Below are 25,938 nucleotides of genomic sequence, written 5' to 3' on the forward strand. Positions count from 1 at the left end.
AATAGCTTTTGTGAACATGGCAGAGATCCTTAAAGCTAAATGGATAATAAACCCTTTTTTAAAAAAAAAATCTACGAAAATATAAGCAAACAGTGAAAGGAAGAGAATTAAACCATTCAAGACTTGAAGGTTGAAAGAGAATCAATAAAGAAAACCCAAATTGAGGGAAATCTGGAAATGAAAAATGTAGGGATTTGAACAGGAACCTCAGAGACAAATCTCACCAATAGAATACAAGAAACAGAAAGGAGAATCTTAGGCATTGGAGACATAACACAAGACTAACTGGATACCTCACTCAAAGAAATTGATAAATGAAACAAAAAGAAAAATCTGGGACATTATGAGTTGACAAAATCTAAGAATAATAGGAATAGAGGAAAAAGAAAATCCCAGGTCAAAGGCGCAGAAAATATTTTTAAAACACTCATAGAAGAAAATTTCCCTAACCTAAAAAAGGAGAAACCTATCAAGGTACAAGATGCATGCAAAATACCAAATGGACTAGACCAGAGAATAATCATAATAATCAAAACATTAAGTGTACAGAACACATAGAATATTACAGGCTGCAAGGGGAAAAGATTAAGTAACATATAAAGGTAGACTCAGTAGAATAGCATCTGAGGACTGGAGAGATAGCTCAAGGATTAAGAGCATTAGCTGCTCTTCCAGAGGCCCTGGATTCAAATCCCAGCACCCACCGGGTGTCTCACAACCATCTGTAATGAGATCGGGTGCCTTCTTCTAGCCTGCAGGCAGAACACTATACATAATAAATAAATAAATCTTTAAAAAAGAAATAGCATCTGACTTCACAATGGAGACTCCAAAAGCAAGAAGAGGCTGGATAAATGGTCTACAGACTCAAAGAGACCACAGATGCCAGCCAGCCCAGTCTACTGTATCTTCCAAAACTGTAAATCATCATAGGTGGAGAAAATAAGACATTCCATTATAAAATCATATTTAGCTTGGGGGGGTGGTACATACCTTTAATCACAGCACTCAGGAGGCTGAGGCAGGTGAGTCTCTGTGAGTTCAAGGCCAGCCTGGTCTACAAAGAGAGTTCCAGAACAACCAGGGCTATCACATAGAGAAAGCCTGCCTTAAATATATAGATGAATGAATAAATGAGTAAATAAATAAGCCCAAATTTAAACAATATCACAGAGAAACCCTGTGAGAGAGAGAGAGAGACAGAGAGAGAGAGAGAGAGAGAGACAGAGAGAGAGAGAGAGAGAGAGAGAGAGAGAGAGAGAAGCACTCTGCACAGTACCAAAGGAGAGATGCAGACCCTTTGATCTACAATGGTATCTTCCCTGTAAGATAGGCTAGAGCAGTGGTGGACAAAGCTTATGGGCGTAACCAACCAATATCTGATTTGACTCACTCTAGGAGATGGAAACCATACCCAACACTGCTTGGGTAACCAGGTAGACTAGGGACTGACGGAAAAGCCAAATACTACTGTTCTGAACAAACAAGAAAATCAGCAATCAAATGACTCCTAGTGGCATTCTGCTACACTCATATAGATAGTGCCCTGCTCAGCCACCATCAGAGAAGCTTCCTCCTGCAGCAGATGGGAACAAGTACTGAGACCCACAGCCTAGTGTTATGCAAAAATTGACAGACCTTAGAATACTCAGCCCTAAATGAGATATCTCCATCAAATCCCTCGCCTCGGGGTCCAGGGAACACTGTGGAAAAGGAGGCAGAAACAGTGTAAGAACAAGAGGGGATGGAGGACACCAAGAAAACAAGTCCTCTAAATCAACACGATCAAAGCTCCTCTGAACTCAGAGAGACCAGAGCAGCAGCAAGTGCTGGTTCTGCACCAGATCCTCTGCATATATATCATGGCTCCACTTAAGTGTTTTTACGGGATTCCTGAAGTGTGCGAACAAGTGGGTCTCTGTTTCTCGTGCCTTTTCTTGATCTCTTTTCCCATTTTTTTTTTTTGGTCCAATTCTAGTGTGTTAGTTTTTGTTTTCTCTTATTGTATTTATTTTATTATTGTCCCTTAGAAGCCTGTTTGTTTTTAAATGAGAGGCAGAAGTGGATCTGGATGGGAGGGAGGTGGGGCAGAATTAGAAGTAGAGGGAAGGAAACTCTTCTTGAGATACATTATGTGAGGGGAAAAATTCTATTTTCAGTTAAAGGGGGGCCTGTGTGCCTTGCTGGGGCCTTGTGTGGGGAGATACAGGAGAGTCCCGTGTGCCGTACTGGGCCTAGGTGTGTGAGGGGGCCCTGTGTGTTGTGCTGGAGCTTGTATGTGGGGAGAGACAAGAGAGCCCTGAGTCCCATGTTGGGGGCCTTTGTGTGTGGAGAAACAGGAGAGCCCTATGTGCTATGCTGAGCCTATGTATGGGAGACACCAGAGAGCTCTTTGTGCCTTTCTGGGGCCTATGTGGAGGAAGCCCTGTGTGCCATGCTGGGCGTGTGTGTGTGTGTGTGTGTGTGTGTGTGTGTGTGTGTGTGTGTTGGGGGGAGCCCTATATGCTGGGCCTGTGACTTTGGTTAGATTTCAGAGCATTCTCACGAGGCAAGTAAGCACCCTTGCTGAGCTGTATCCTGGCCCAGGTGTCAGAGCCGTTTAATGAGAGTTTCCCTCTGCTTCACTTGTGAAGAACAATAAAGAATCTCTGAATTAGAAGAGACCTACAAAACCGCCTCACTCAGCCCAGTGTTCCTGTTCAGTCTCAGTCTCTTATTCGCGGCAGTAGATGCTCGACTTAGACATCCCCAATGGCTCAGCAGGATGAGCTGGGAAACGCTGTGTAAACCCAAACTGTGAAGCATAGTTAGACCAATACCTGCAGTCACTTACCGTGCAATTTCATTAATATGCACAGGATCCTACTGGGCACAAACCTACACTCTGGCCTTCTCTCTGAAGCTTTGGAGAGGGGTTTTTCTCCACCATCAAAGGCCGTTTTGATGGCCAGAAGTGGGTATTATTGCAGACTTAGATAAATTAAAGAAGTCGTGATTAAGCTTATTAGCTAAAAACATAAAATGTGTTTGTTGCTTATTAAGTACTTTTATGAGACAAGTTCTGGACCAGCATATTTTATATTCATTAATTCCAGGGATAGCTCTTAGTGAGCTTATAGCTATGCTATAGAGTAGATGTTATTATTTTTACTGTAATCATAAGAGAGCTGACACCTCCACAAGGTCAGGGAGTCAGTAAATGGCTGAGCTGGGCATCTAATCTAAGTCTGACTCCAGGGGCATTGCGCAGCAATTAATGACATTAGACCATGATTTAGGCTAAGGTTCCTAAAATTTTGAATTAAATATTAATTAAAGCCATGAACTTTCTCCTGTATAGCTGCACATATGTAAAACTTTCCCTGTGGTTTCAGAAAGCTCAGGGTCTTTCTCCAGCACAGGCTTCCAAGGATGTTATCCCCAATGATATGCATACTTTAGGTGTTACCTGATAGTAGAGATTAGCCGCATGTTTCTGGAATGTTCCATTTGCACCGGGGATTGAAATAGGAATTATCTAATCTGATAAGGTCGACACATGTGTCCCATTGGTTTTAACCACACGTAACAATGGGGAATTCAGGCTGTTGCTTGTGGAGAATTCAAGCTATTCCTTTTGAGAATAACTATATTTTTTAGACTCCCTCTTATTTGCAAAATATACAGTAGTACTCATACTTGCTTATAAAGATGAGAACAATAATAAAATTTTTGAATACAAAGTCTTTGCGATCATCTAAGGTTGCACCCTTCACACTCACAGCTGAAGAAGGGGGCCCAAAGAGTCTCTGCAACCCAGCCAAGATCACACAGGCAATAATGTCAGGTTCAAGCCTGGAGATTTCGCCCAGTCCTCCTGTGCTTTCTTTACTGGACTTCACCAGGTCCCATGTCCAAACCACCAACTGTGCACCTTGACTTTGTTCCTTCCCATAGGACCTTTATTGCTCATTTAAAAATAACACAGTAGTGAGAGATCTACCACAGATATTTGTGTCTGCTGTAAAGGTTCAGATAGAGGCTATGCTACCTCTACCTTTGAGCACAGAGTGCAGAGACCAGAGCTGCGGTGCCAGGGTGCAGGGAGGGAGCTTGTTGGACAAGGCTGTAGTTTCATAAATTCAGTGTCAAGCGTGGAATAAACTCACAAGTTTGACATTCATCCACCAGCATGCATGGAACTCCCCACTCTGTCAGGTCCCCTGCTTGGCACCTGGAGCACAGAGGTGCACGTACCCCGATCCCTTACGAAATTCTCAGTTCCTGGAGGAACTGGCAACAAATCCAGGCTATGGCCTCAGCGCAGGTTAGAGCCCTGTTCCTCAGGATAATGATTTCTTATGTCTCTGGAGGTTTTCCCCACAGGGGAAAATATTTTAAGTGTGTATCAGCCAGAGATAGTCTTGACCAGAATGTAGTTTTCCCTTCAAATGGGATTCCTCCCCCAGTAGTAGTCCTGTATTGTAACCAGGCTAATTAAGGAAGAAGAGCCTGTTTTCTCCCATGCGACCAGTAATTACTGGCCCTAGCTTGTCAAGGGTATATCCAGTTATCTGAAGGAATAAGGAAAAAAATACTCTAAAGTCAAGGTGATTGTTACTTTCCGTAATTTATATGCAAAATTATGATAAAATCCTAAATATCACTGTAACGTTCCAGTGGTGTGGCCAAAGCCAACCCCAAGAAGATGTCAGAGCTCCAGGTAGCTGGGGACCCTTCCCTTAGATTAGCAAGAAGATGCAGCAATGGTGTTTACAGTTTACCAGACAGTGGGTATAATTGCATATTAATGCCATTAACTCAGTCCTCATAAATCTTGGTTCTCTAGACTAGCTAATAATCACTTTGCTCTCATGTAAAATGATTTTCTGTACCAGGTTGTACAATGGTAATGACATTCTGGATCTTGAGGGTTTTATGACATTTTAGACTGCAAAGAACTTTTTTAAGAGAGAAGTGGGGTGAGGATATGCACCAATATGAACTAACACTAGCACACGCAGGAGTTTTTCTCTTTGGTGATGTTGGCGGGCACTAAAGCACAAATGGCAGGATTGAACACAGCCAAAAACACTTGATAGCTTTATTGAATGAAAGAAATTATTATACAGGTATTTCACTCAGGTGACATTTCATCATCAAATAACAATAAATACAATTGCCGTTTCCCAGAAGACTATTCTCTTGAGCCAAGGGATTGAAAAAGGAAATGAAATGTACCTTGTTCCACACATGGTATTGTACTGCACATTAATTTATTACACTGGAGAAAGAAAGAGGCCTCCCAGCCAGGCTGGTGACCGGAAAAGCATGTCATAGCGTCAGTTCATCCCAGGACCTCTCCACTCCTCCCTCCTTTCCCAATGATGGTTGTTAGGGTGAGATGAATTTTACTCATCCCTGTGTCTTCTGTGCCATGCAGTGAGACAGTGCTGCAGAGGGTCTCCTCAGGTCCGTGTCTTCTGTGCCGTGCAGTGAGACAGTGCTGCAGAGGGTCTCCCCGGGTCCGTGTCTTCTGTGCCGTGCAGTGAGACAGTGCTGCAGAGGGTCTCCCCGGGTCCGTGTCTTCTGTGCCGTGCAGTGAGACAGTGCTGCAGAGGGTCTCCCCGGGTCCATGTCTTCTGTGCCGTGCAGTGAGACAGTGCTGCAGAGGGTCTCCCCAGGTCCGTGTCTTCTGTGCCGTGCAGTGAGACAGTGCTGCAGAGGGTCTCCCCGGGTCCGTGTCTTCTGTGCCGTGCAGTGAGACAGTGCTGCAGAGGGTCTCCTCCAGTCCTCAGACCATCACAGTGCTGCTGACCTGTGAGCAGCTGCAAACAGTTTGTCTTTTTAAGGCTGTATGAAGCTATGGTTAAATTCTAATTTTCTAAAATAGGTCTAGCCAAAATTAGGTGCACTTTTTCTCAGTAGAAATCAGACTACAAATTGTACATTGTGCTTGTAAAGATGATTAAGGCGTCCAGCCGCACTCCAGCAGTTGGGCAGATTAATTGGAGCATGCAGATTTGTGTAAAAACATATGTTGGGAATGGGGGAGATTTTTTTTTTCTTTTTAATGCTATTTAAAAGATTTTTTTTCAAGTTCCTATGTGTGATTTTCAGATTCTTAATTCTCTCCTAAAAGTCTGAGACAGATTCCTAATTCTCTCCTAAAAGTCTGAGATAAATTCAAATAGGCAAGGGGACTAATATGGAAGGACTTTGTCACAAGGAAAATGCGCCTTTCTCCCAGTCAGTGACAGCCTTTTTCATTTACTAAGCCCCAAAGTGTTCATTATTTTTAAATGATTGCATGATGAAACTAGCGGCACTTGTTTAAACAGAGCCCAGACCTAACAGCGCGAGGGGCTGCCTCTGAGCCACGGTGCACATGAGCATATAGTGAACACTTGGGAAATAGAAGTTGGAATTTGTAAATGGATTCAAAATAACTCTCATGCGGTTAGAGGAAAGATTTGTGATAAACTATGCAAAGTGCCTGCCAGAGTGTGGGGGGCTTCCTGGATGGCGGAGAGGCAGAGGCGGAGCCAGGGCCAGCGGTGGCCATGAGGGTGGTGTCTAGTAAAGACGACTAGCTGCTCAAGTCAGTTCTTTATTTAAAAAGGGGAAAAAGGCATTGGAATCCAGCAAAAGGCTTTTGCTTGAAACAGTTTTAAGACCCTTACTCTAAGGCTAGAATGCAGTTTACGCAGAAGGAACACAGAAAACTTAGTGTCCTTGTTTACTTAAGGATGTGTCCGCTCAGATTTTTCTTGATGTCCTTAGTACACTTGCTTTACATCAAGGAAGAGCAATGGATCTCATTAGGAGGACAAACTCTCTCCTCCTTCTCATAGATTTCTTTAAAGGGATGGGGGTTGGTCTTATCTTAAATAATGCATATATGTTGAATTATCTCACCTTCCCCTTTAGCTCTGCTTGGTAAACAAATCCCCCTCTTCTTAGTTTCCCTATGCTAGGCAACTGTCCTCCTCTTTGCTGATTTTTCCTTCAGTGCTGTAAACATAATTGTTGCACACAGGGAATCTTGCAGGAATTCCCTGTGGGCAGCACTTTTGAGAAAATTCCCCTGCTGATTTCATGGCTGTGTGTGTGTGTGTGTGTCCTTTTGTCTGTGTCTCTGTGTGACTTTCTTTACCCAAGTAAAACCAAGTGCTGTTAACTCAAGCAGTATCTCACTCAATGGGGCCACAAAGAAAGGGCTATCGTTCTGAATGAGCTATGGGCTGATCTCAGGTGCCAGGCGAGCTCCTCTATGAAGGTTTAGTTCTTCTGTGCAGATTGAATTCTGTGGCTATTATTTCTGCGTATTTCTGACAATGGGGTGAATGATTAGACTTATTATTAGAGGACGTCCTAGGCTGTTATGTCAGCTGGAGAAAATACCCACAGGTTAATCACAAACACTTGGGTTCCCCTGTAATAAAATTATATAGCAGTGGTCAGAAGAGGCCCTGAGAGTAACAACAAATTCAGAAATCCATCTGATGCTCTTCTGCTTTTGTTCTATTTTGCTTGACTTGGCTTGCTTTTGTTGTGATTTGTTTGTTTGTTTGCTGAGACTGGGTCTCCCTGTGTAGCCCAAGATGGCCTGAATCTTTTGATTCTCCTGTTCAATCCACCACGTACTGGGATTACAAGCATGCACCACCACACCCAGCTGAACCTTCTGGTTAACTCAAAGGCAAATGCACACACTTGGAGCCCCCAAGCTTCAGTCTGTCATCGGAAGCACAGACATGTTTCATTTCGGGTGACTGACATTCAGGGAGCATGTGATTTAGTAACCTAGAGAGCGGAGAGTCATGTGTCGAAGCCAGGTGAGGGCAGGTGCACAGGACCGTCCAAATACAGTGCATCCGCATACTCACCACAGCGCAAAGAAGAGCTGCTGCTCACAGCCACAGCTGGCGGTTGGTCTGGGGACTTTTCTCACATCACAACTTGAAAACTAGCTCTCCGGTGACCCATGGAAACACTGTTCCTGTTACCTTGTGCAGATAACTAATTGGAAGCTAAGAAACCCCCGGGAGCTCGAATACTTTCTTGTAGAATGAACTAGTCGTGAAGCCATAATTCTTGAGCCCAAGATTTATTGTAAGTGAGAGGGCGCTGGCCCAAAGTTTAATTTGCCTCACTATTTGTTACGTCTTGTTAGTCTGACACCACTACACCAAGAAGATGACTGGACCCCACGGCTCACAATGGCAGCAGACATTTTCAGAGCCGTGGTCAGTGTTTTAAGAGTCCCTCCCTTACTCAGTTAAGATCAATCATCGTTAAATGTTGTCAGTGTTCATGAGCAAAAAATGAGAATGAGACAAATGGGAATATTACAGTAAGCACCCATATGCATAACGTGAGGTCGGTTGTTAATGAGAGTTTAAGGCAACAAAGCTGAAAATACGTATTTTAAGATAACTTTTTATTCCGTTAGATACATTCCAGTTCTCTGTCCTATGAATATAAAACACTGTTGCCATAGTAAAAAACTGTTATGGATGGGGTCACATTTCTGATATCTTTCTAACTCTGTCTATTAAGATTATAATTTGTCTTTTTTATTTAAATAATTGTTTCTGAAATCACCCTAGGTCCGTAAACCCTAAGAATTTTAATTTTCTTTCGTCATCCACAGGGCTTGTCATGTGTCCCTCTCACAGTGGCAGCTCCTGTTTTCTCTCCATCGCTGTCACGTTTTTTTGACCTTCTGCTCGTGTGCGTGGACACGGAGGACAACCTGCTCCTACCTGCTCTGTTCTCTCTCCAGTCTGGCTCAGTCTTTGTCCCTCCTCCTTCCCTGAGTATCAGCAGCCCTCCCCCGCCCCATCCGGGGGTTGCAATACCTCCTAGTTTACTGTCTGGATCCTTGTCATCCACGGTGGCAGTGTTAATCATACTCTTGACTCCCGAGACTCCTCCCTTCCCTGCCTCCACCCCACCGGTGTCTCTCTGAGTAATGTTCATGATTCTCCCTTCTTCCGCGCTTACATCCTAGGCTGTAGGTAGGCTTTTGTACTTCCTTCACCCACATTTTCATTTGCATTAATAAATGTACTATACTTTGAAAAATGATCCAGGCACAGGAAACCCTTTTCTCCATTCCAGGGCAAGTGTCCGTCCCTTCCATATTTTTACCTTTTAAGGGTCTGGGGTGTCTGCTGTGTAATTTGGGCAGTTACTCACTTTTCCCATTGAATACCCCCCACCTGATTACACCCAGCATGCTCTAAAGATTATAGTGGATATACGAACACCCCCAAGTCGGCTTTGTTAACTGATGTTAATGAAGTTGAGATGTTCTCCTAGTACACCTAGCTGGATGTCACTGGTCTGGGAACTTAGTCTGCTCTGCCGCTTAAGGATTCAGCCCCATCGTCTCAGAAATGTCATGAATCCTTTTGCTTTTCTTTACATCCCAGTATATAGGAATCAGAGCAAAAAAAAAAAATCAAGCACTAGGTACATTATGTTATTGATAAGGAAATTCAGAAAATATTTGAATGCACATTTTTAGGGGGGACACAATTTTTTAAATTATGGCACTTGGAGTTGTGAAATTGAACTAACCAGTATGTTTTCCCTTTACCTGAAAAACAAACCCTCACCCCATGATTAAGGAGATAACTATAATGGTAATCATAAATTTGAACAAAATATAAATCATGTATGATTTTGAAAACTTTTAAAGGCTATTAATGACAGATAAAAATTACTATAGCCTTAGGTGGTTTCAAATGCCTAACCAAAAACCAATTTACAGAATCTGGAGGTGTGTCTGTGGCTGATGCTCACGAAAGGGAGGTGATGGTATCTCAAAGAAATACCTGGATCCATTTCAAGATACATTCATGCTAAAATTTGTTTTAGTATTGCTTAGCAGTCTTGTCAGATTGGCTGCATTTAAGCAACCTCAGTAAGAATAAAATTTCAGATCTCATTCTAGAAATTGAGATGCAACTTGCAAAGCTTTGTTTTCATCTGACTCAATTGGAAGACTTTTCAATGTAATAGGGTCCGCAGGGCAGTGGGATCACAGCACCTCCCAGGGCTCCCCTGGGCCCCGGATAAGCAAGCCATCAGCACCACTCTGTCCTCCCTCCGTTGTTTCCTGTCAGTCTTTGGGGCTCTCAGCTTCTCTAGTTCCATCGTCCTCCCAAACACAGCATGTCTGTGTCACCTAAGGACTTCTGCAAAGCACTTGGCAAATGCCGTTTTCTCGTGTCTGGAAGAAAAAAAATTGTATTTGCCACCTAGTTAGTTATTTAGTTTGAGTAAGGGAAGCGCCCACTTTCCCATGTTCCCCAGAACACAGAGAAGCAAGCGGCTACAGTGTAACCCACACTGACTACACCATTACCTCAGTTTCCCAGCATGGCTTTCGTTTCTTTGGGTAAGAAACGGCATATACAGTTTTCCAGAAAAAGGGACACACACATACACACACACAAGCACACAAGTGAATTGAGAGTGCAAACCATTTTCTTAAACTAATGCTGCCTAGTCCTTTAATAAATAAATATGGAAACATTTTAATAAACTTAATCAGAGTGTGATAACCACTTAGAAAGTCAAGATAGAACTTGAGAAAATCTGCCCTCTGAACTCTTACAGGTTCTTGTTTTGGCTACTGCATTTAGAATTTTGAGTAGTGAATCTAATCAACATGAAGGTGCATAATGGAGGCTTTTGCCACTGTAGTATTTCCAACTACAAGTCTTTCAAAGGTGCTTTGTCTGGGTTGGGGTTTGTGCACATGAGTGCAGTGCCAGCGGAGGCCAAAGGGGGGTGCTTGATCCCCTGAAGCTGGAGTTACAGGTGCTTGTGAGCGCCTCAAAGTATGTACCGAAAACCAAACATAGACCACTATGCTCATCTCTCCAGTCCCATAACGTACACATTTTTATTGTTGAATTAGCCATATTAATCTTATCAAATTAAGTGAAATTTAATAAAGAAAAGCAAGCTCCTTGTGCTAAACAATTTTTAAGCTATGACAGAGTTTGATTACCATACCATGACTGTGAAAGCTTTTCTGTACACACAGTACCCTTCCCCTTCCTAACATACCTCTCCCGTCCTCTCTGAAACACCAGGGTCCTAGAGTGGCAGCAACCACCTGATGGCGTTAGAATTGAGGGGCTGCCAAAGTGGCATGGGTATGGTTGGTCCTGCCAAAAGCAGATGCATTCTAGAGCCTGTCCGGGTGTAATCATCGGTGACATGAAAGAACTGTCCTTCCAAATGGCACCTGTTAGTCCGCTTCAGTCAAACTAATGCTTGGGCCATAAATAAGCCTAAAAGGCTTTATGAAGGTGTCGGGAGCTCTGGGTGATTGATCTGTGTGGCGTCTATCATGAAAATAGACCAAAGGCTCTGGGGTTGCTTCCCTGTGGAAATCATGGTGGCAAATTGCCATCCGTGTCCCTGTTCCAGGCCTTGCTGATCAAATTGTGGACATAACAACTTCACAGACTGAACTTGCAGTCTCTCGAGATCTTCAGCATCTATCCTCAGAGTAGAAATACAGCCGGGCCTTGCTCGGCAGCCTCATGAACAGTTCGGCTCTCATGGGGGATAGCGCTGCTGTCAGCCTTTCCTAACCCTGACTTCTAAGGCTTGCTACTGTTCAAAAGTCTAGCTGGAAATGCTTTTGTGTTCGCTTGAAAGGTAAGGGAGGGGTGCCAGTGCTGGGACAAAACCTGCCATTAAGGCTGAGGTGACAGATATAAGCTAACGGGGGAAAAACTCCCAGACCTATTTTCTTGTGAAAGTCTGCTAACAAGTCCTTGGGCGATTTTTAACTCTACTAGCCTCCCTTGTGTGGGCCACAGGGTTCAAAGCTGGCTAGACTAACAGAGCAGCGAGGCAGAGCTGCCCTGTGCTGCTTTTCTGTCTGCCCTTCGACTGTTCATGCCACGCACTACCAAGTTCCAGTACTGATGGAGACAGGGTTCTTCCTTCGTAGAGCACACTACCTAGTGAGATATAGAAACATGAAACACAGGTAAACATACAACTACAGCATCTTCTGAACTTGACATTAACAGAGCAATCGTCTTCTGATTTTGCATCTGAATCCTGTAGAATCATAAATCCTATAACAAGAAAAGTCCATATATCCATATAGGTTTTATTTTTATCATATATCTGCATTTAATATTGTCAATGAAAGATATATAGTTATGGTATTAGAAAACTTTAGACACATTAGGAGTTTAAACTTTTTCAAATTTAATATGCAGCAAGTGACTCACCCAGTTGTCCAAACTAGCTGGTTTCGCTGGGCGGTGGTGGCACACACCTTTAATCCCAGCACTTGGGAGGCAGAGGCAGGCGGATCTCTGTGAGTTCAAGGCCAGCCTGGTCTACAAGAGCTAGTTCCGGGCACCAAAGCTACAGAGAAACCCTGTCTCGAAAAACCAAAAAAAAAAAAAAAAAAAAAAAAAAAAACAAAAAAACAAAAACTAGCTGGTCTCATTTGTTTCTTGTAATCAAAATGCACTGAATGGATGTGTGAAGGTCTCAAGGAATTGATAAAAATATTCCCAAAGCAATAATGGATCTATTTTTGCACTAACCCTTTTTACAATGATCAGGGAGGGGAAGTTTTTCTGCCTTTGGTATTAAATTTTATGGTATTGAGTTTCACTGGCTGCAATAAGGGCTTGTGTGCCAACAACCACACAAGAAGGTAAGGTCTTTCGTAAGCACAAGGCACTCACCAGGAACTTCTGATGTCGGCCTGCCTTGGCCTCAGCCTAGCAGGTAGTTCAAACCCAAAAAATAAACACCTATTAATCAGCTAATAGCAACTTGGGTGGACCAGTCCTCTGACTGAAGGACCTAAGGCTAACCTCAGTCAGTGGCTCATCCGCTCACCTAGGATCAGATGGGAAGCAGCCAGGAATGTCTCTGCAAGAAAAATCTCAAGCTTAACAAAATGTTTAAAGTAAGTCCATAAAGGCTCTCCGCGTTGACGGCTGACTTTTCTCTTGGCGAAGCACCACCTGAATCTGCTGCTTTGTGGGCTCCGTCCTGGAGCCAGCTGGTGAGGCAAAGCTGCAGGTTCCTTCAGCATTTAGGGCCAGCTCTGCCTTGTCTGATTTTTAATCAAAAAAACAATCAGAAGGGAACTCACGCCTGGAAGTCCTCATCATCATAAAATCCAGCTAATGACTCCTTGTGAAGTTCAGTAAAGTGGCCATGTAACTCACTAAAGGAAACTGTTCGCTGTTCACCCCGTGCCCACTGGCTTCTCAAGGAATACAAATCGGAGGAACCCCATGGGGCGTCGGGAAACTGTTTATATATACATACTTTGTCTCAACCACTCAGAAAAATTGAGCCTGCGGTGTAGTTTTCAGATTTTTTTTTTTTTGAATGACAGTCTCTTTTTTTTCTGTGTGTGGTGGAAGTAGGGAGGGGACGGTTTGTTTTAGTGTATACATTTCTCTAATGTGTTTACCCCCAAATAAGTGAGCTGCAGTAGATACTTTGGCCCCACACAAAGTAAATATTTAACTCAGGGATTCTACACAGAAATGAGCCTGGAGTATTTGGGTTTCAAGCAGGAGGCTGCCCTTGGGCAGAAAAGGCTGCCAGCATTCCTCCATGTGGTGGATAGTCTCCTTGGCCCTCAGAGCACCTTCCTTCATGGTGTCGGCCCTCCTCAGCCCTGCTCCCACACACCTGAAGTCTCGCCACTGTCTTGCTCTAGCGTAGATCCTCCGCAGCCCTCCACATCTGCGTTTCTGTGCCCAGGCAGTGTCTTCCCCTTCCAATTCCCCCACAGCCGTGACTTCAGGACTTTCTCTGAAGACCATCGCCACCCTGCCCACCCCCACTTAGATCTCTCCCCGGCCTTTCCAGACAGAGAGAAGATTCTTTCTCCAGGCCGCAGTGGAGCTGTTTGGAATTCATGTCCCTTTATCCCAGTTTGTGAGTCTGCCCGTATTGCTGGGACCCCAGGAAGGCAGGCTCTAGCCTTGTGTTTTCAGTTCTACCAGCAGCTTCCTTGGGAAGGCAGAAGACCACACTCTTCCAATTTACGGCTGAGATGAAGCTGACTCGTGCAGGCATGCCAGTCACTTCTGTGCCATCCTTTCTGCTCTCTCTGTGTGATGTGGAGCATGTCGCCCCTCAAGAGTGCAGTCTGAGGACCAGCTGTGGAAGCACAGTGAGAGCTGTGATCCCTGTGACATCAGCTGCCAAGGAGTGGAGCCAGGGTCACGAACCCTCCTCCTGGCCTTTGAATGTAGGCAAGCAGGGTTCTGTACTCACTCTGGGTCCTACAAGGTACTCTAAAAAAGAGAGGTGGGGTTCTGTCTTCATATTTCTTTCCTGCATTTGTCTGACAGAACAACTTCACTAACCTCGAGGAAACAGGAAGCTTTAGAAGTCAGTTCTGGCCACTGGGCCTCCTAAGACCTCATTGTGTGTCTCTCTCACACACACAGACAGACACACACACTCCACCCCAAAGACCACCTTCAGTGCCCCAAAACTTTCTTGTGTTCTGCCAGGGACAGAGCTAATCACAAACTTCAGCTATCCATGTTTCTCCAGTTATCTGGAGATTTTGTTACTATTTTTAATCTCCCTTCTAGAGACCATAAATAATATTTTTAAAATGCATCCTTGGAGCACTCGGGAGAGCAGGCCCTGCACCTTGCCTGGGCAGCACAGTCGAGCTGACCCTGTGGGCAGAGGTGTGGGTAACCAACCCCAGTGTTGTGAGCATGGGAGAGATTACTGTCTCCATCACCCACCTGCCATGTGGCAACATGGGCAAGGGAGAGATGCTCCCCCCATCAATGCCTGAGGCAGGTGGAAGAGCTGGCTCTGAGCTCATAAGAACAGGAGAGTCCTCCCTGCCCCTCTTCAGCTGCAGTACTCAGAAGAGTGGCCCCTATACCTATCTGGGCAGCACAGTAGAGCTGGCCCTGAAGGCCCTACCCCTTGCTCATCACTACAAAGAGGTGACCTAGCCAGAGCTTACCCTGGTGCAAAGACAGCATAGAGCTGGCGGGTTGACAAGCCCTGCAACTACCCAGGCCCAGAACCAGGGTTTTTATGTTGGCCTACCCCAATATCCACCCCATATGTGATCTGCTGGAGCACTGGAGGAGGGATGGGGAGGGGTCATCAGTCCTGTGGACCAGGCTACAGGATCTCCACAACACAAGGGAGTAATGGGATGTCCGGGAAGAATCCCAGTGAGAGCTCAGTGCCAATGACCGGTCACAGTGTCAAGAGACCAGGGGCCTTGAATCAGACCAGTGATTGTTATAAAGCGATTTACTACATAACTCACTGTATCACACTGCAGCTTCCAATACAAGATTTTCCCCTTCTTCCTTTTTTTTGTCTTAATTTTATTTTGTGTTTTTTGGGGTGGGGGGAAGAATGGAGGAATGGGTGAAATAAAGAGGCATGCTGCAAAAGATACAAAACATAATTTTAAAAAAAAAAATACTTACTTTTCTGGAGAGAGAGCTCAGACAATAAAGTGCCTGCTCTCCAAGCCCAAGACCTGAGTTCAGATCACAAGCACCCACCCGAAAACCAGATGCAGATGTGAGCATCTGCAGTCCAAGCAGTTGGGTAGCAGAAATGCAGATCCCTGAAGGACACCAGCTGACCTGGTGAGATCAGTTAGCTACGGGCTCCTTGAGGAACCCAGTCTCAGCAAATAATGTAGAAAGTTGTCAAGAAAGAAAACTAGCATTGATCTCTGGCCTTTACACATGTGTGTATATATACATATGAACAAATACATACACATCAAAAACAGAAGTAAAAATGTTATTTGGGTGTTTTTTCTAATTATAGCTTTACCTCTGTAAGGAACAATAATAAGCATGCCGCCATAACTGCTGTTATGCGTATAATTTTAAGCATATCCATAATATTGTGCAACAGATCTCCAGAACGTTTTTATCTTGGCACACAGAAACTCTAGCCTCTCCTGCCCTTGGCATTTATTTACCTTTCTGCTTTCTGTGACTATGATTTTGGCACTGGCACATTGAGGTCCTTGACATGGGCCCAGCCGTATCAACAGCAAACATTCACTCAGGACTCTCTTTCTCTCTATGGTTGAGCTGTCCTGTGACGTGTGACAAGACTTCTTTTTTTAAGGTTGAATAATATTCTATTGTTGTGTACAGAACTTTCTTTATCCATGCACCTATCTATCAGGGGATATCTGGGTAGTTTTGTTCTCTTATTTACAAGGGAACACTGAAACCCTTCATTATGAAGATCTGTTAGTGTTGGGAAGTCTTCAAAATGCTAACCACAAGAAATGTCCTTTGGATGGTGCCGTGAAGCTGCATGACATCACTCTGAGTTTGGTTTGTGTAGTCCTTCTTTGTGTGACTTGGGACCCAAACACAGAACTAAGCATGGAGGTTTCGTGTATTGAAAGAACACTGCGATCCCTGGCATCGTAGGAGTTTTCTCTCTAGTCTCTGGGTTTCACCTGGCCACAGGAAGTGTTCCAGCTCTTATTTTTAAAGATAGAGACAACTAAGAGAGCTGTCATCCTACTCTGGTGATGAGGAAGTGTAAGCCAAATAAACCCTTTCCTCCCCAAGTTGTATTTGGCTCTGGTGTGCTCCTGACCCTACAGGCACGGACACTCTGGAGTGGGACAGGGCTTCTTCAGCCCCACAGCAGTCTCCCTAGTCACTGTAGGGTCCCCAGCTCATGGCTCATTCTCTGACTCTAGCACTAATTGAACTAAGCTTTTAGGACTCTTACCAGGAGGCACCTTCACTGACTAAGAAGTTTGACAGCAATAAATTAGCTTTTCAAGTTCACATTCATATTGCCCTTTTTGTTTTTCTTTTCTTATTTATGTTTTGCCCTTTTTTTTGCACATGAGTCTTTGGGGAGAAAGGCAAGTTGTAAACATGTGGAAAGCCTCATGCCTACATCAAGAAGCCTTATGAATCTCTTCTGAGGGGCCCTGTGGACGGTGGTGGAAAGATGAGCAGAGTATGTGTATTGCTTTGAGAAGTGAAGCTCTGAGGCCTGCAGGCCTTTGTGACACAGGACTCCGGGGTGGTGTTTGTGGTCCAGGAGGGCAAATCCCTGTGTCTCACACACACACACACACACACACACACACACACACAATCTATTCACTTTAATAGTTGGGTATCTCTTCACTTATCTTAAGCACCTTAAGGTATTTGGAAAGGAAAGGTAAAAATAAAACAGGGGTGAGAATAGCAGTACTTCATTTAATTGGTGTTTTTACAACCTTATCATCTAGATAAAAGCCACTGTAAATAAAGGCCTACCTAAAAGGACTGTATTTTTTTTTATTTTATTTTATTTATTTATTTATTTTTTTTTTTTTTTTGGTTTTTCGAGACAGGGTTTCTCTGTGGCTTTGGAGCCTGTCCTGGAACTAGCTCTGTAGACCAGGCTGGTCTCGAACTCACAGAGATCCGCCTGCCTCTGCCTCCCGAGTGCTGGGGTAAAAGGACTGTATTGAAAAGAAGGAAAAGCCACCTGTGTACAGGGTGGGCTTCAGGGTTTTGGGGGGTTCCTTTTTTGCTTTGTGGTTTGGGGTTTGTTTTTGCTTGTTTCTTTTTTAAATTTATTTATTTATTTTTATTTATTTATTTATTAAAGATTTCTGCCTCCTCCTCGCCACCGCCTCCCATTTCCCTCCCCTAATCAAGTCCCCCTCCCTCATCAGCTTGCTTGTTTCTTAACAGCAAATTCCCACAAGTCCTTACAGACAAAGCCTGAAAGGGAAGTGCTTCCAGGGACCACAGTACTTGTGGTTTCTCCCAGGCCTAAGGCCAATAGCATGGTCTACCAGACACTACCAATCTCAGCCACCAGACAGGACAGGGTGGCCTCAATCAAGGCTCATTCTCTTGTTTGTAAATGAGATTCTCTTCCACGTGAGTTATCAGCAGGTGGTTGTTAGGGCTTTCATTTGGTGGTCAGGTGTGCAGGGTCTACAGCAGAGACACGGGTTTGCTGCCTCACACCCCACTGAACAAACACCAACTGAGTCCTGTGTGCGCTGAAATGGGAATGGCCTCAAAACAGTTTACATTCTAAAAATGTGTGTTTGATTGCTGTCGAACACAATGTTTTTTGGGGGGTGGTAGATTTTTTTTTTCCACTTTCATTTACCTTCTTTTTTCAAGGCAGGGTTTCTCTGTAGCTTTGGAACCTGCCCTGGAACGTGCTATGTAGACTAGGCTGGCCTCGAACTCACAGAGATCCGCCTGCCTCTGCCTCCCGAGTGCTGAGACTAAAGGCATATGCCACCATCACCCGACTTCTGATCTTTTTTTTTTTCCTTAGCTTCTAGCTTGTTTTGCTCATTTCCAGCATTTCCTTTCATGAATATGGAAGATGAAACAGTTTTATTTGGGGGGCGGGGTGGGGCAGACTGGTGATTTGGTTAGCAAAAGAGATCCTCCTTATCGTGAAATATTTGCTGTAAAGAAGAGAAAATTTAACTACCCATTTAGAGCAAATCGGGATCTTGCATACCTGGAGCGTGGTATCACACTTGTATAATGATAGATTTATAGAGCAAGTGCACGTCAGCCTTAATCCCTTGGTTATTTGACTTTACCAGGGATGAAGATTCTGATTTTTTTGAAAGCAGACTTTTATATATTCAGAACCTATAAATCTCCCAGTGCCTTGAGATAAACGTCTCACTGAACTCTGAGTTACCTTGCAGTCTTTACCAAACTGAGTCCAAGGAAAAGAAACTCCATCTGTCCTGTTTCTAACAATAAAATTCTACCTGAGGGGGACATATTTGGCATAAGCACTATGTGTGTAATAAACTACTTTCTATTTAGTAAGGCATTTCTAATCTCCAGGAAGTTGGGCATGAGAACTTGGGAAATAAGCCCTGCATTTACCAGAGCAAGTCAGTGGGCAGAGTGGTCAGCACCGGCATGGCTGCCGCTTGTCAGCCCAGGCTTTGCCAATCCAGTGATCATATCCATTATGGCTGTCATATCAATTATGAATTCTCTGACACCAAACACTAAATCAGCCAAAATGACGGGTTTGCTTTTGGCATGTCTCCCCGGGGAAATAACTGAGAAAACATGTAATAATTCACACAACCAATTTTGTAAACCACCCCCAACTTTTGGAAGAAGGCTGGGGAATAAATTCTAGGTGGATGAATGTGATTTGCACCAAGTGTGCCTGAAGTATTCGCTCATTCTCGGAGCTTTGGTACTTTCAGCGTGGGCCGTCCTTGGCCCTGCGTGAATCCCAAAGGTTTCCGCTTCTCTCACAGCCACACCGCTGCTGCCCCATCTTCTTCCCATCCAAGGACGTGGACTGTCTTCTGAAAAATGTTAAAGGACCAATAGTCCTTGAATGCTGAATAAATACAACATCATTGAAAACTCATCTTTTCTAGGAAGACTTGCCAAACAATACATTATTGATGTAACTATTCTGTTCAGGTGAATCCTTTTGCATTTGGGTTTTTTCAACAACTTACATGTTCATTTAAATGGAGACCGATTTGTTTCAACATTGTTATTAAATTTTGTGCTATAATTGTGAAATTGTGAAAACCTTTTCTATGGTGTCTGGTTGCTTGCTATACAGGTTGAACATGCAAGATTACATGTAGGTTCCTACCACGGAACCTCAGAGGTGCTAGCCCAGACCAGAAGTAGACAGCTCTCCAAGAAAACAGAGTAAATACCTTTTGATTTTACTCCATTTCTCTTTCTGAGGAGCAATCTTTCCTGGGGTGGAAAGATGCCAGGTATGCCATCTAAGAATACCCAACATAGCCAAGTAGTGATGGCGCACTCCTTTAATCCCAGCACTCAGGAGGCAGAGGCAGGCAGATCTCTGTGAGTTCGAGACCAGCCTGGTCTACATAGAGCTAGTGCCAGGACAGGCTCCAAAGGTACAGAGAAACCCTGTCTTGAAAAGCCAAAAAAAGAATGCCCAGCAAAGTACAAAGAAAGAAATTAACCATTTTCCAGGTAATTTGCTGTGGACTTGGCAATGTCCACTTATGTAAACCTGGAGGAGATTTTAGGTCATTTGGGTTGTTTTTGTATATGGACTTACCTTGTCTTCAATATAGAGAACTCTTTGTTAATTTTATATGTGGCATGAAAGCCTGGAGCGAATCAGCATATGATTTACTTTTTCATTTTTTTAATAATTTCTTTTTATTTCATGTATTTTTATGTTTTGCCTGCATATGTGTCTGTATGAAGGTGTTGAATCCCCTGGAACTGGAGTTACAGACAATTATGAGTGTCAATGTAGGTGCTGGGAATTGAACCCAGGTCCTCTGGAAGAACAGCCACTGCTCTTAACCACTGAGCCATCTCTCTAACCCCCTACTTTTCTATTTTTAAATTTTATAGAAAATAAGTTGCTTAGAAAAGATGAGACTGTTGTTTTGCCCCTTTTTCTGGGGGTGGGAGTTTAGGTTTAATTTATTTTTGATTTAAGGGTGTTTTCTTTTGTTGTTGTTTCTGATTTTGTTTTGTTTTGTTTTGTTTTGTGGCAGGGTCTTATAGAGTCCAAGCTGTCCCTTGAACTTATTATATAGCCAAGACTGGTTTTGAACCCCTGTTTCTCCTCCTACCTCCCCAGTGCTGGGACTGCTGGTGTACACTTTTAGGCTTTGCTTGAATCATGTTTTTAATAACCAAGATCTATGAACTGAGTGAGAACAATTCAAGGGTAGGATTCTCCTTCTTCAGTTATTTCAGTTTGCAAACATGAACCTGCTAAGCAAAAAAAAAAAAAAAAAAAAGTAAATGAACCAAGTTATTGTATTTTTATTTCATTCCTAGATACTGTGAGAAGGGATATTTGCATTGTGCATTAAATTGACCGTAGTGTCAGAACCTTACGATGCTATAGTACACTATGGCTAATCTGTTATCACTGTGCACATATTTACACGCAGGCCTAAGGACACATACTTTCCGCATAAACACTCGCAGGCATGTTTCACTTGGACTGAAAAGATATTTACAACTCTGTCTGGAGATACATACAACAGTGATTAACAATTGCACAGCCAATCTACAACAGGCAGATTAAAAACTAAATAAACGGCGTAAGAGTTTATTTTAAAACAATTACAAGATGTTTTCTATTTCTCCTTCATCCTGAACTATGTGTTTGAAAACAAAGTCTTCATAAGAACCACATGCGGATCCTTGGACTGTGAAGCGGGCCGTGTCCCACGAGCACATGTCTGCACACATCTCCGAAGATAGCGTAGCCCTCACAAGTCTCTCGGGATGAGAACCAAAGCATGTATGTGCATATCGATGACTCCCTGATGTTCCACTGTTTCTAACTTTCATTTGGTTTTGTTCCACTTTTTCAGAAGGAATTTTCTGTTTGGCTATGAATTAAAATAGAAGATTTGGGCTGGGAACAAAGATTTTAATCAATACAACTAGATTGTTATTGTTATTTGACGAAGATTCTCATGGAAAGAAACTTAACTAAAGTCAACCAGCCATACCACTGTTTGCCATCCTTCAACTGAAGCTTACTTGAAGCTCCAGTTTTTAAATACACAGTCTCTCTTCTCTCTCTCTCTCTCTCTCTCTCTCTCTGTCTCTCTCTCTCTCTGTCTCTCTCTCTCTCTCTCTCTCTCTCTCTCTCACACACACACACACACAGAGGCATGTGTGTATGCATGCATGTATACATATATATGTGTCTTTTTATCATTGAACTGAGAAGATAGATACAGCAATTTAATGACACAAACATAAGCTACTTCTGTATGCTAGATACAAGAGCAAATGGATGGATGGAGGGATAGGTAGGTAGATAGACAGACAAACAGAGACAGACAGAAATGGGACTTTAGATTTCACAGTACTAACCCTTTCCACGAGCCTGGAACTTCTCTGGAAGGGGCAAATAAGCAAACTCCACCTCTCAGGCTTCCTTGGGCTTCTGTTTCACTCAGCCTGGTGAAACTTCCTGCAGCCCTCTATTCTGTTGATCCCCACAGGCTAGGTTCTGCAATGCTGAGCTTCTTTACCAAGGAAGCATTCCTCTCCTCTGAACTGGACACAGTGGCTCTCCCCAGCTTACCTCCTCCTGATCATCAGGGGCTTTAAACACACTTCTTCAAATGTAACTATTTTGTTTTTCTTTTTTCACCTGACTTACAGGTTTCTCTTTCTGTATAAGTGATTCAAGTCTGAGTGAGTAGCTAGGCAAACTCTTTAATGTAAAAACTGCTGAAGAGTCCCAGACAGATGGCTCCGAGGCCCTGTGCTGACTCTTAATGAGTCACCTCTGCTTTTCTGTCTTTTGCAGGTGTTGTAAATATTTTTCAAAGTTGAATCACTGTTATAACTTCTTGTATAAACACAAGACGTAATGAGAGACAGTATAGTGTACTCATTACCAGAGCAACCTGTAGCGTCAGCCGGCTTAGGTTCAAGCCTGGACCTTTCAGTGTCCATGTTTCTTCATCTGTAAGATGAATACAATCGTGTTAGTTACTGTGTTATCGCTGTGATAAAGCACCTTGGCCCAGTGCCATCACCACGGAGTGGCACAGCAACAGGCAGACATGGCAACTGGAACGGTTGAGAGTTGGCATCCTCAGTGACAACCACAAAACAAGCTAGGATCCTAGAAGTTAGGTAATCTTTTTAAACTCAAATCCTGCCCCTGTTGAAGTAATTCCTCCAGCACGTCATCACTGCCTAGACACCCAAACAGCGCCATTCACCGGGACCCGGTATTCAGATGCCCAAGACTGTGAGGAACATTTCTCATTCAAAGCACCACAGTGATCGCACAGCCCCTTGTAGATCTGCAGTGAGGTTCAGTTGGTTTGAACATATAGAAAGGCTTGAAATACCACCTATTGCAAAATAAGCATTGAGCAAATACTAAATGCCTTTTGTTTGGGGTTATTGAAATTGGTATAGGTATGTAAATATTTAAGCAGACTCTTTAGAAATCACACAGTTGGTCAAACTTCTGTCCAAAATAAAGTTTTAGAAATAAAAATATTAAACTGACTGTAGCATGATTAACAAGAACCCAGAGACAAATATTGGGGTTCATCCTGAAGAAGCAAAATAGCCAACCACTGGCTCTTATATCTACCTCATTTTGAAATGGTGATCCTGTCTCCAGGAATCTCAGAATAAGACTGAGACTGAGAGCTGTCTCCCGTTTTATATTCTTCTCTAGATTAAAGGCATGCACCACTACCACCCAGTTTCTATAGCAAACGGGTGTGGATTAAAGGTGTTTGTCACCACTGCCTTGATTGTAAGGCTGACCAGGGCAGTTGTTTTACTCTCTGAACTTCAGGCAAGCTTTATTTATTAAAATACAAATGAAATATCACTACAACTGACTTCAAAAGCCCACTTGGGAACTAACTGGCCTAATTTGACCAAATGACACTGCATCTAATGATCAGAGATCTTTAAGTTCTTCTTCTATCTTTTTTCCCAACCCTCTCTGAAAGCACTGCCTCATAAGTGCATACATAGAGAACTGGTAGGCCTTCCCATTCCCTTCAAGTTACTAGAAGCCATCTGAAGAGTACTGCGCTTCAGAATAGTGGAGAGTAGTAACAATAGGGAGACCCTTTCGTCCCATAGATGAGAAAGAGGAAGCATGTCCTACTAAATTAGGGACCAAGTTTTCTGGTGGAGTGGATTTCCCAAGTAGTTATAGAAAACCTTCAGCTGAACAGCGCACTTGATAGGGTTTATCCCATATTCTATGGCACGTTCGCTGTCTGCAGCCACCCGGGACCAGCTGAGGATAGCTCGGCTTTTCTGGAAAACTAAAAATTTACTCACTGAAGGACCGTTTTTAATATGTTCTTGGTGACAGTCTTTAAAAATACTTTGCAGCTTTCACTGCCTTTTTAAAACTGAACAAAATGTCCCCAGCATCTGTTTTTCCTAGACTGTCCCCAGCATCTGCTGAGAGAGACAAAGTCTGCCCCAAAATGGAGCAGCCATGAGCTGTCACTGCTGTGGCTTTTTATGTCTCTCCCCCCGTCGTCAGCAGCCATTGACTTCAGCCGACTGAGGGTCCCACCTTTCACCACCAACACATTTGCAGCTTTAGCAACTCCATGGCTGAATGTAGCAGCAAAACTACAGAACAGGAAGAAACGTGGAGGAACCCCCTCCCTGGGTAACAGCAGCGTCACAGACACAGCAAGGATGGGGCTGGTGCACAGCCAAGAAGCTCTGATGGCAGAAGACACAGAGTTGCTCAGTAACGGGCTTGCCTTGGATGTGTGTAGATGGTACTTACTGATAATCTCCTTCTGTATGAATTCAAGGTTCAGCTGTGACTGGAAAAGCCAGTCTGTACCACCAGGACCCTCCGTGCTGCGTATGTGGAAAGTGGAAGTTGGTGGATGCTTAGCCTCCAATCTACAGTGAATATTTGTGTTAGCTGTTTATTGCCACATAGCAAATTGTTGTCTCTAAGACTGCTGCTGAAAATAACACACATCTCTCCTGGTCTCTCGGAAGTAGTACAGCTTGGCTCCAGACATCACACCGCCAGGTCCTCGGCAGGCCTGTTTCGGTCTTTCCCAGTCTGTAGTGGTGCAGTGTGAGCCTCGTGTAAAGATAGACAGGGCCTTTCATTTTTTCCACCTCCTGAGTGACTGAGACCATGCTCAGTTCCTCATTGTGTGTGCATCTCCCACGTAGCAGTTGGTGTCAACATACAAGCAAAAGAGGCACCAGAGAGAGCTTCAGCAAAACAGAGACCCCAGCCTGTGCAACTTAATCACAGATGTGACATCCTATCACTGTCCTTACTGTTAAAACAAATCCTTCAATCCATCCTGTCTTTGCAGTGTGCTCTAGGGGTTCAAATGAGAACATTCCCCATAGGCTCATGTATTTGAATGCCTGGTCCCAGTTGGTGGCACTGTTTGGGGAGATCTTCCAGCCTCGCTGGGAGATGCTACCAAGGATAGACTCCCAAGAGCTTTAGACACTTCGAGTTCCCTCTCTCTGCTTCATGCCAGTGTTTGAAGGTGTGAACTCTCAGCATCCTGTTCCAGCAGCCATGCCTACTGCTTTCTGCCGTGCTTCTGTTATGATGACCCCTTCCCCATCAGGAACCATAAGCCCGGAAGGACCCTTCTTTCTGTAAACCAGTTTGGTCATGGGGTTTGGTCACAGCAGCAGAAAAATGACTAGTGTAGACGGTGACCACGCAAAGGCCTGAGCTTCAACAGGCAGAGTGCACTGGGGACATTAGGGACATGTGCCCATGATAGCCTGTCTCCTCTGCTCCAGCTCCATGGCCAGAGCCTACCTTCTCCCTGCCCCCGACACTGGTGAGCCTGCTGTCAGTAGAGGGAGTCTTGGATAGGGCCTGATGCAGTTGCTAAATGGTTTTCCTTTCGGCTCACTCTGACTGTGAAGACAAGCCATATGTGCAGGGACAGGTTAGTTACAACAGTGCTAAGAATTTTCACACGTCTTCAGTGTGACTGAGTGTTACCCGTATCACAGAGCTTCCTCTCTGGGTGCTGTTCACCTGTGCAAGACACAGCCAGCCACAGAACAAAGTGGAACCAGTTAGAACAATTATGCGGATCTTCTTCAAAACAAACAAAAACAGTTTCGCCCTCCATAGGCTATCAGCTGTGCTTTTCAGTCCTGTCTACTGTTTCTTCAGAAACAGAGTGACTGAAAGCTACTGCGACTTCTGTTAGCAACGTTTTTAAGACAGCATGTGATAGATTCCCCCAACTGAGCACAGTGCTCAGAGTATACCGTTCTCCTGCCGCCTTTTCACAGCCCCTCAAGGGTCTGTGGTCCAGGGTTGAGAATGTCCAGATTGCAGCCTAGAATAGGGGCCAAGCGCTCCCACAGCCACACGAGCCCAGCGGGTGACTGAAAGGAAGCAACG

At 43.9% G+C, this 25,938-nt stretch overlaps 1 protein-coding gene across 4 annotated transcripts in view; it reads left to right on the plus strand.

Moving 5' to 3' along the window:
• Nucleotides 1–25,938, plus strand: part of Cdin1 (CDAN1 interacting nuclease 1) — a 213,810-nt gene that overhangs the window by 180,679 nt on the left and 7,193 nt on the right. For 2 of the 4 annotated variants that reach the window (XM_041679307.1, XM_041679309.1), the window contains exon 11: nt 8,636–8,974. The exons of 1 other annotated variant lie outside the window; for it this stretch is intronic. In XM_041679307.1, coding sequence (XP_041535241.1) covers nt 8,636–8,801 — 166 coding nt within the window. In that variant the 3' untranslated portion in view covers nt 8,802–8,974. Of the gene's footprint in view, nt 1–8,635; nt 8,975–19,620; nt 19,713–25,938 lie in introns of those variants that run through there. One more of the 4 variants, XR_005976686.1, reaches the window with a different exon arrangement.

This window comes from Microtus oregoni, unplaced genomic scaffold (assembly GCF_018167655.1).
Source record: "Microtus oregoni isolate MIOR12 unplaced genomic scaffold, Mior012 000031F_ref0000149, whole genome shotgun sequence".
Classification (NCBI taxonomy): Eukaryota; Metazoa; Chordata; class Mammalia; order Rodentia; family Cricetidae; genus Microtus; species Microtus oregoni.